Source organism: Mesitornis unicolor, unplaced genomic scaffold (genome assembly GCF_000695765.1).
Source record: "Mesitornis unicolor isolate BGI_N332 unplaced genomic scaffold, ASM69576v1 scaffold30890, whole genome shotgun sequence".
Classification (NCBI taxonomy): Eukaryota; Metazoa; Chordata; class Aves; order Mesitornithiformes; family Mesitornithidae; genus Mesitornis; species Mesitornis unicolor.
The window spans coordinates 1-10055 of record NW_010160868.1 but is presented as its reverse complement, the minus strand read 5'-3'; the positions used below and the strand labels follow the sequence as shown (position 1 = coordinate 10055).

Sequence of the window (10055 nt, the reverse complement as noted above, 5' to 3'; positions counted from 1 at the left end):
ATTAAAATCTCTCACATCCACATGCAACAAATGCAATGCACAAGCAAGCCGTGTTACTCCAAAGGCAGTGTCACAAGATCCACTTCTACTGGTAAAAAACTGCATCATAATAGATGATCTCTATCAAATCTTTTCCACTTGATATAAAAGCTGTGCCTATTAAGAAAGAAATGGGAAAGATTTGTACAGCGCCATATAAATTGATGTTCCAATTACACTGTAAACGAAGATGCGTTCGATAAACAGGCCACAAATCCAGACACGTTATGATTTCCCCTCGCAGAAAACTACTGATCCAATTTTCAAGTTAAAGTCAAAGAATTGAGGGTAATCTCGCTCTGCTGGAGCGTTTCCACATGCCGCCGCTTTCTTCTTCCTAATACTTTTAAGATAAGAGAAGCTCATTTGGTAGCTTTACAATTCCGTATAAAAATAAGACTTAACGTCCTTCGATGCCCTACGCCCGGGGCTTTTCATGGCTGCTTTTTGAAGCCATTAAGACTTCTTCAGCCTTCCAAGAGTTGATTTCTTTGTTCTTTTATTTATGGAGCTCAGACTTTCAGCGATCTCCAGACTGGAGAGGAAGCGATTCGCCCTCCCCAAAGGAAACGCTTACGGCCGCTGCCTTTGGGCCTGGGGGGAGACGCGTCCTTGCTGTGTAAGCAGGTCACTCCACCGCCGCGTGATCATCTCCCCAACCAAGGCGCCGCTCCCTTTACCAGCGCTCATTAAGTGCGTTTATTAAGGTATTTATCTGACAATGAGCAAGTAAGGGGCCAGGGCAGCCGCCAGAGGGAGCCCTGCCACTGCAGTGCTGACCAGGGTGCACCCAAGGGTGCTGGGGGTCCATCGCCCCCCCTCTGAGGGCTCAGGGTGCTCCCTCGTTGACAGCGGGGGTGCAGCTAAAGCTGGGTGTCCCGGCCAGGCTGACTGAGCTGGCCCTGGCACCGACTTCAGACAAAAAGCCATAAAATCCCAAGGGCCAGATCACATTTCTGAGCCTGTGGCTTGGGGACTGGACGGGGTAGCAGCAGCACAGCGGAGCTGGGATGCATCTGCTCTAAAATCCACAGTCTCTAATTTTAATGCATTATGGACTCGTATAGGAATTCCTACCGAGCCATCCCTTGGGCTGCTCTATTTGTAGAGCACGGGGCAACAACTCCAATGCTACCTCGCTGCTGAGAGCGCTCTTGTGAAGGCCAGCATCTCAGTCAGAAACCAGCTCCAAGGAACATCTCCTCACTGCATTTCCCCCTCCTCAATCACAGAATCACAGAACATGAGGAGTCGGAAGGGACCTGGAAAGCTCCCCCAGTGCAACCCCTGCCAGAGCAGGAGCACCAGAGCAGTCACACAGGAACACGGCCAGGGCTTTGGGTGTCTGCAGAGAAGGAGACTCCACAACCTCTCTGGGCAGCCTGGGCCATGCTCCATAACCCTCACACTGACAAAGTTTGGCCTCATCTTCAGCTTGAACCTCCTGTGCTCCAGCTTGGGACCATTGCCCCTTGTCCTGGCATTGGCCATCCCAGAGCAGAGCCTGGCTCCTTCCTCCTGACACTGCCCTTTCCCAATGGATCCCCAGGAATGAGGGCACCCCTCAGTCTCCTCTGCTCCAAGCTCAAGAGCCCCAGCTCCCTCAGCCGCTCCTCAGCAGGAGATGCTCCACTCCCTCCATCACTTTGTGGCCCTGCTGGACTCTTTCAAGCAGTTCCTGTCGTTCTGGAGCTGAGGGCCCAGCACTGGACACAAGATTGCAGCTGTGGTGTGAGCAGGGCAGAGCAGAGGGGCAGGAGAACCTCTCTGCCCTACAACCACCCCTTCTCATCCACCCCAGGATGGCGTTGGCCTTCTTGGCTCAAGGGCACATTGCTGGCTCATGGGCATTGCTGCCACCAACACCCCAGGTCCTTTCCAGCCACTCGTCCCCAAGCCTGTAAACCCTCAAACCCACTTAAAGCTCCTTCCCCATGGGATCTCAGTGGGAGAGCTCCACACAAGTACGCACCAAAGCCTCCCCCATGCAGCGACATCTGCGAGAGCCGCACTCATGTAACCGGCCTTTCGCAAGCGTCATTTATTTATAAAATATAGAAAGATCGGCTTCGATGTAGCAGCTCAGATGGTGCCGCCCCCCACCTCCCACACGCAACGCAATAGCAGCTTGCAAAAAAAATAAATCAACAAACTCACCCGGCGCGCGCTGCCCCTGCTCGTCCTCGCCCAAGCGGCTCACGGCGCGGTGCTCTCGGCTCCTGCAAACGGAAGACATTTGTGAGTCCCCTTCACGTGGGCACAAACGGGAGACAAAAAAAAAATAAAAGAAGAGAATCCTGCATGCAATTACACAGGAAGGAAAACATGCAACTTAAGCTGAGCTCGGAACGTTTCACAGTCAATAGCAATAGTGGGGTCTAAAAAGGGCCATCATTTTACAGGTTTTAAATAACTGAGCAGAATTTTCTCTGTTTTGTTGGCAGTAGCAGGACTAGCTATATTCGTTGTCAGTTTACGTCTTTCGGTATTTAAGCTCGCCGATTCCTTTTTTGCCCACATTACATTACAGTGCATTCTCAAAGGGCACAGTATTAAAAAGTTATCGCTAATTTATGCAGCAGCATGTGGTCTTTTTTAAAAAAAAAAATAAAATCTTTATTTTAAAGCTTTTTTTCTTTGCAATTTTTTTTTTTTTTACATTAAAATTAACACGTGAAGAACTGTTTCAATCAAGTTTATGCAAGTTGCCGTCACAGTTTATGTAAAAGAGAAATGTGCTATTAAAATCAGACATTTAGGTTACCTTTTGGGTTTTGCGATGCATGTTAGCTTTACACATCCTGATTCTCCTGCGATAATTTTCCTTTAAAAGGGGGGCATGGGGTGATCTTTTCATCAAGCAAGACATTATGCCCTGAAAGCTGACTCCAAACCGTTGTTGAAAATTCAGTTATTTACACTTTAATAACAATCTCCAAAGACAACTTGTTGTTTTAAAGTACTCCCCTCGATCATGCACTGCTACGAGCAGTTGGCTTCCTAATGCTCTATTTTTCACCCCCGAGCAGTTTAATTCTCTCCCCCTGGCACGTCAAGATTCATTTTGCAGCTGGGAAATCCACACCGTTTTTCACGTCTAAGAAGCAATTTACTTTACTACATGATCTATTGATACATGTACCCATACACAACCTCTCGGAAGGATACGAGGAGCGACTGCAGCACCCTTTGCAAACGGAGATACAGGGGTTTTTTTTTTAAAGTGGCTTTCCAAGTCAAGGCTACCATAAAATAGGAAGGGCATCGTCTCAGCCGAGGGGTTGGGGGTGTTTAAAGCTTCCTCGCATCTGTCAGCGTTCGTTCTGTTTAAATCAGCCCTTGCAGACTCAAACCTGGGGTCTGCAGCTCTGCGCGGCCACCTGAAAATCGGGAATTCAGCAAGGAACCACCAACACTGAAGTCACTTTTCTGCCACAGCCCAGGATCAAAGGCTTTTATAAGAACTTCCAGGGGGTGAAAAACAAGTTCTCTTTCTTTTCTCTCGCTTTTTTAAAAAAAATTTAAGCTCAATGAGCTTGAGAAACCTTTTTTTTTTTTGTGAGAATTACATAAAAAAAAACCCCCACCGACTTTTTTAGGATGCCTTCACGTTTTAAAAAGACAATTAGCTTTAGCGTTAATTTAAAGTCTATTTGGGAAAAAAAAAAATAAATAAAAAAAATAAAGTAGCTCTTTTAGCGCTCAACCGGAAAAAAATAAAATAAAATGACAATTCATCACATTTACTTTGATTAAAAAAGGACTAAACTTTATTGACAAACTGCGGCAGACATTTTGACAAGTTTTAGCTACCTATTTAGGCAGACTTACACACGTAGCATTTAAATCTTCAAGAACAGTGGGAGGACAATGTACAAATCCAATTAGGACTTTAGCCTATGTACAAAGTGAAATTTTTCCTCATTTTTTTGTTGTTTTTTTGGTTTTTTTGTTTTTTTTTTTTTTCAGCTGCAGTGTCCCTTTTTATGCAGAGCTTGTGTTGAGATACACTTGAACAAGTCGGCGGGGTCGCTAGCGGTGAACCTGGCCAGGTTTTTAAGCTCGCGCCGCATTTATCTGCCCCAAGCGCTACAGAAATGAGCTGGAATTTGTTTTGACAGAGTTCAGACCTAAGCGTTTACCACTCTGGTTTCTCACACCAAACGCTGGGCAATTAGAGCCAGGCTTTTAATTTGGTTTGCCTTTAAAAGGTTCTTCCCGCAGAACCAAACTAAGAACCCCTTTTACACTGGAAAAAAAATCCGCTTCCCAAGCATCTCTCAACACCGCACGTTCGGGGCTAGATTTCAAAACCCACGTAAGAAAAGTCAATTTTACAAACCTAATTTTTTTTCTTTTTTTTTTTTTTAAAGTCAATTACCTTTAAAAATGCTATTTAATTTGTTTGTGGGTCCTTCGTATTAAAATTTAATCTTAAGATTCACCAGCAATCTGCTTTTAAGGAAAGTTTGACAGCTGAGGTTACTTTTAAACGGTGGCAGCTACTACCGTTACATTATGATTTTTAACGCTTAAAAACAGCCCTGAATTTTGAAATGTAGCCTACTTTGGGATTCTGCAACTACAACTTTTATGGGTTCCTTGAAACCCAACTTAAAAGGTTAACAAAACCTTAATCTCAGAACTGCTAAGCAAAGCATGTCACTTTTGAAACTAACAGTTTTTAACTCAACTTCTTCTTTTGTTTGTTTTTATTTAAAAAGGTACAGTTGTGTTTACCTAAACAACAAAGAAAGAAAAGCCATCTACACACTTAAAAAAAAAAGAAAATTAAAAGTCGCTCCTCTAAATCTAATTTAAACTCATTTTTAAAATACTACGTACAGAAGCCAGAATGCAGGGTGAGGATGGAGTGGGAGAAAAAGGGCCACGAAGAAAAACAGTTAGACAATTACTTGTCTGGTGTGGGTAAAGCAACGGGAATCCCGGGAGATACAAGAATCAGTAACAACTGTTTGCTCATAACTGATATTTTTCCCTCATGTTTGTTTTTTAATAACGTCCGTATGGGTGCTCTCTGTAGGCCCCCTTCACTGGCCTGGCCGGCGGGGCCTTCAGGGAGGGCCTGGTTCCGTTCCAGTCATCTTGGCCTGCAAAAAGAGAGGGAAATGTCAGGGATGTTGGAGCGCTGCGAGCCCAGGGCTCCCCTCTGGGATCACGGGGTGTCCTCATAGAGGTTTCACCCCAAAACCGGTCTGCAAAATGCCCCGTGGTCCAGCAAACCTCTCATTCATAGCACATCTTCTGGCATTTCTGGGAAAAGCCACTTGTGTGGGCATCTCTGTGATGCCTGCAGCCTGGCTAAGTGCTGACTTGGACAAACCTGGTGCTGTTTAGGAGTAATTAATCTCAGCAGAGCCAAAGCCAATTGATGGAGCAGCTCTGGCAGCTGGCCCTGGTGAAGGTCACCACAGTCACGGCCCCTTGGGCTGGGGGCCAGCACCATCCACAACCTTGGGGTCTGGCTTTGGGGACTGCTACAGGTAACACTTCTCCCCTTCCTAGCAAGGCAAGGCAGCTCCTGGATAACTGTGCCAAAATAAGTACATCCCTACACTGCTCTGGGTCAGGACTCCACTTCCAGACCCTGGGCTGTGACTTGCTGCTCCTTCCTCTCTGTGAATACAGCAATATTTACATCTGCTCACCTCTCTGGAGCAGACATCACTGCTAACACTGGACCAGCATCAACTGCTGATGGGATAGAGCACTCAACCCAACCCAAACCCTTCTGCTATGCACCAACACCAAAGCAAATGGAGTTCGCATCTCCACCGTCCCCAAGCTTGCTCAAGTCCCACATATCCAAAACTCAGCTTTCAGGATGGCTTGTCCTTGCAGCATCCACACTTGCACGCCTGCCCTTCTCTCCAGGGTCACCAGTTTACGAGAGCAAGTGTCCAAAGCCCTCAAGACAGCCAAGTCTGTTCCTACCACCGTGAACCCAAACTGCCTCCAGTCCGGCTCAACAATCTATTTCTCTAATTCTGTTTTCATGAAAGCAGAGACCAAAGGAAATCACTGTGGATAAACAGATTAGCTGTGGCAACTTCATGCCAAGGATACAATGAGCATTTTGGCCTTCACATCCCAGACAACACCACCGCTCTCCTACCAAGTAGGAGGCACAAAAGCCTCTTTGTGCTGCGTGACTAACACAGGCAACAAACCGAGCCATTGAAGGCAGGAAAGACAGCCAAGGTTACTGACAGCAGCTGCCTATTCAAATGCATCTCAGACTGGAAAAGCATCCTTGGTTAGGCACCTGAATTTGAACTCTAAATCCAAGCCCAGAGCAGGGAACACCCTGAGGCCAGCATTAACAATTAACTTCCCTAATGCCAGGGTGACACAGCACAGGGAATTCCCAGTTCCTGTGATCCCAAAAAGCCCCTCCAGCCGGTCATTACCCTCACTACCTGCATTCATTCACACCTCCAGGAGCTGATGCTCTGCTAAAGGGGCTGTTTCTGACACATGCCATTAAGCAGCTCGCTGTACAGCTCTTCTGTTTATAGCTCAGCTTGTTTACAGAGAGAGGAAATTGAATCTTAGTCATTGCCACATGCAGATGCCATTCATAAGCTCAGATATCTGAACTAGCAATAAAAAAACCCCCACAGTCACGCAAGCCTTTACTGCACCTCAGATATTGAGCCCTATTGTTTTCAGTGATTTACACAGCTGTGGTTAAATTGGTCACCCACACCCCTCAGTCTAGCCTAACATAATAGCTTTATGTAATTCAAATTAGCTAATCTTCATAGACGACTTGCAAGTCACACTGACCAAAATCCTTCCCCCTAGTCAAAGAGAGGCCTTCATGTGACATTTAGATCCATTTTTCAAGCAAATGTATAGTGCAGCGTGAGTATCAGCTCCCAGGTTTCTGAGGACAAGGAAGCAGATGGAACCATGCACTCATCCAGTTCAACAAAATATAATCCGTGAAAACCAGACTGCAGCAAAAGCAGTGCTGTGGGTGGAAATCCAGAGCTCTTAAAATATTCTAAAGCTACAGGGAAATGAAAAGATATTTCCATAGTTAAAAACTGGAATTCTAAAGGTATCAACTTTGAGACAATCGAGACATAAGAATCTAAAAACCAGAGTGCCTTTGGTTGTTCAGACCTGGATAATCTGTAGGGTATAAATATTTTAACCATGAAAACTACCTGAGGTTCTCAGAGCATGGAGTGGCACTGGAAAACAGCTTGCTGACCCCAAGCAATTCCCAACCATGCAGCCCCTTTCCCTGCCAAAGGATCAGTATTCCCAGACATACCGTAAGCTTCATAGGTTTCCTGTGCCTCCCCGTGTCCATAATCATAGTATTCTGTGTCCCTGGAAGAGTAATGATGCTGGTTACACACGGTGCTGACATCGTGCTGCTGAACTTGCACAAACACTTGAAAAAGCAAAGGTGCCCAATATCGCTCATGAGAACTCCCAAAAGTTATTTTGCAGGTGCTTTTGGAGTCCAGCAGAACAGGGCACGTTCCCTACAGCTCAAACTCAGAAATGGGCGTTTCCATTTGCTTAAAAAGGAAACAAGATCATGCATAATCTTCTCTGCAACAGGAGACAAGCAAACTTACCCTTGGCCCTGGCTGTAGTAGCCTTCATACCCCTCATAGCTCTGGTCTGCGTATGCATCATCATAGCCCTGAAACAGAAGATGATGTAAACAGTGTTAATGGAAGGACCAGAGGTTAATGCGTGACCAGGAGTAACAGCAGAATTGAATTCGGGCTACAGAGGAGGCTGTGAGTCCCTGCCTGGCACAGGGAAGGGGCTCAGTTGTAAGATACAGGTAACTGAAATCTGCTCCTGTGCTGTGGCTTGGGAGGAATGAACCACGCTGGTATTTAGTGTGTCTCAAAGTCATTTACACGTCCAAGGCTGCAGCCTGTCCGTGGGACAAATCCACATGCCAGGAGGCTGTGACTGTGTTATCTACAACACAGATTTACAGGCAGACAAAACCCGACCTATTCACTTATGGTTGGTTTCAGTGGAAAAACAGAAGTTTAACAGAGAGGAGAAAAAGACTTCTTAGATCCATCAATATCTGCGATGATTCCCGAAAATGCCGTTATGCATCAAAAGCAGTTGTCTTGGTTTTCCTTTAGAACACCAAGATAAGCTTGGCAGGAGGGTGGTGCTTAGTTACATGACTTGAATCACCACTGTGTTCATTCACATATTGACTCTGAGGATTTCAGGGGCAGCAAGAAACCTTTGGTGTTTTTTTGTTCCAAGAATTCTCCTGCAGAAGGAGAACGTGATGTGAACGACATCGATTTACGTGATGATTTTTCTTTTATCTAACGGATGATCAGCTAGCTGGAATAAAAATAAATACATATATGCAGTTTCTTACATATTCATCATAGGTTTCTGGTGCGGGAGGAGGAGGAAGCGGTATTCTCTGGATGCCGGCTGCACGTGCTCTGGGTGCAGGAGCACCCCGTACTGCTGGGGGGGGAGGCCCCCCACGGGCGACAGCGGCTCCCCTGGCGATGGCACCTCGCACCGGGGCTCCTCGCACCAGGGCTCCCCGAGGAGGAGGAGGAGGAGGGGGAGGCCCAACACCACGTCCCCTGCAAAGGAGAGGAAAAAAAGCGGCTGAGGGAACTGGGGTTGTTTAGCCTGGAGAAAAGAAGGCTGAGGGGAGACCTCATCACCACCTCCAACTGCCTCAAGGGAGCTTGGAGAGAGGTGGGTGCTGGGCTCTTCTCCCAGGTGATGGGGGATAGAACAAGGGGAAACGGCACCAAGCTGTGCCAAGGGAGGTTCAGGTCAGAGATAAGGAGGAAGTTCTGTACTGAGAGGGTCGTCAGAAGCTGGAACAGGCTGCCCAGGGAGGTGGTGGAGTCACCATCCCTGGATGTGTTTAAGGAGCGGGTAGATGAGGTACTTAGGGATATGGTTTAGGGGGTAGACAGGAGCGGTTGGATGTGATGATCTCAGAGGGCTTTTCCAACCGAGCCATTCTGTGATTCTGTGAAAAGGATTGTGAGCAGCCACTGCATGCACTTCTTACACCTATTTTAAAATGCAATAGCTTGATAAATAAATACAGTCACTATTAACTAGGCCATGAATTCTTTTTTGAAAGCAGCAGAATTATTAATGTTGTATTGCAGGATTTACAAAAACCTCTTCTGAGATGAGAGCTTTACTGCGCTGGATGTTGTACAGAGAGATAAATCTGACACAGAACTTTGGGCAAGTAATTTCTCAGAGGTCATTTTAAATAACCCTCCATCACTGACCTGTAACGAGTGCCTGGCCTCCAGGACCGTACAGATCAGTGACGAGATGAGCAGGGGCACTTCTGGGCTAAACATCCATGAGCAGAGACTTCCCCCCATAAAATAGGTAGCGAAGCAAGAACTATAATAACAGTTTTATCACCCATTTATCCCAATGCCTTGACAACAACGACAGAATAATGCCACCCCATAATTTTCAAAGCAAGGTCAGTTTAAACCGAAAGCGCTTATTCTGCTGAAGGCTAGGGAAGCAAACGTGGCACATCCATCTGCACGGGCTTTTACAAGCCAGTTTTTGAAAGGTTACTTTATGAAGCTACTGATTTTGGACATCAAAAATAATACAGGAGACATCTGCTGTGTGAGATTCCATCCCAAAACACACAGAACATTTGATGCCACCTTGCTAAAAACAAGCCTGCAACACACGGCTAAAGAGCCTTGGCCTAAAGTCAAGGTCAAGGCCAAGAGCTGATGTGTGAGGAGGAGCAGCTTAAGCTCATCCAGCAGCACAGCCTGGAGCAAGACGCAGCGTTTCCTGGTCTGTGCTTTTGGGAAAGGTACCTTGGAACGGGTGGAGGAGGTGGTGGAGCTGCTCCCCTTCCTCGCACAGGGACTCCTCGGCCACGATTTGGCTCTGGTACGCCGTTGAGATAGGAGAGCTCCAAGAATTGCTCCTGACAGATATCATCCATCATATCCTAAAAAGGGGAAAGA

General features: G+C 46.4%; 1 protein-coding gene across 1 annotated transcript; it reads right to left on the bottom strand.

Moving 5' to 3' along the window:
* Window positions 1-4310: 4310 nt before the first annotated feature.
* On the bottom strand, window positions 4311-10039 carry LOC104545987. The gene is made up of 5 exons (XM_010191264.1): window positions 9903-10039; window positions 8444-8663; window positions 7659-7726; window positions 7346-7404; window positions 4311-5150 (listed from the first exon to the last, which is right to left on the bottom strand). Exons 1-5 carry the CDS (start codon window positions 10027-10029, stop codon window positions 5115-5117), a joined length of 510 nt encoding a protein of 169 aa, XP_010189566.1. The 5' UTR covers window positions 10030-10039; the 3' UTR covers window positions 4311-5114.
* Window positions 10040-10055: the final 16 nt, after the last annotated feature.

Excerpts from the sequence above, each read along its gene's own strand:
- LOC104545987 (XM_010191264.1), bottom strand. The coding sequence starts at position 10,029 with ATGATATCTGTCAGGAGCAATTCTTGGAGCTCTCCTATCTCAACGGCG. Across the intron at positions 7,727-8,443 it reads CAGAAACCTATGATGAATAT|GGCTATGATGATGCATACGC; the intron begins GTAAGAAACTGC and ends CTTCTGTTTCAG. Across the intron at positions 5,151-7,345 it reads GGAAACCTATGAAGCTTACG|GCCAAGATGACTGGAACGGA; the intron begins GTATGTCTGGGA and ends CTCTTTTTGCAG.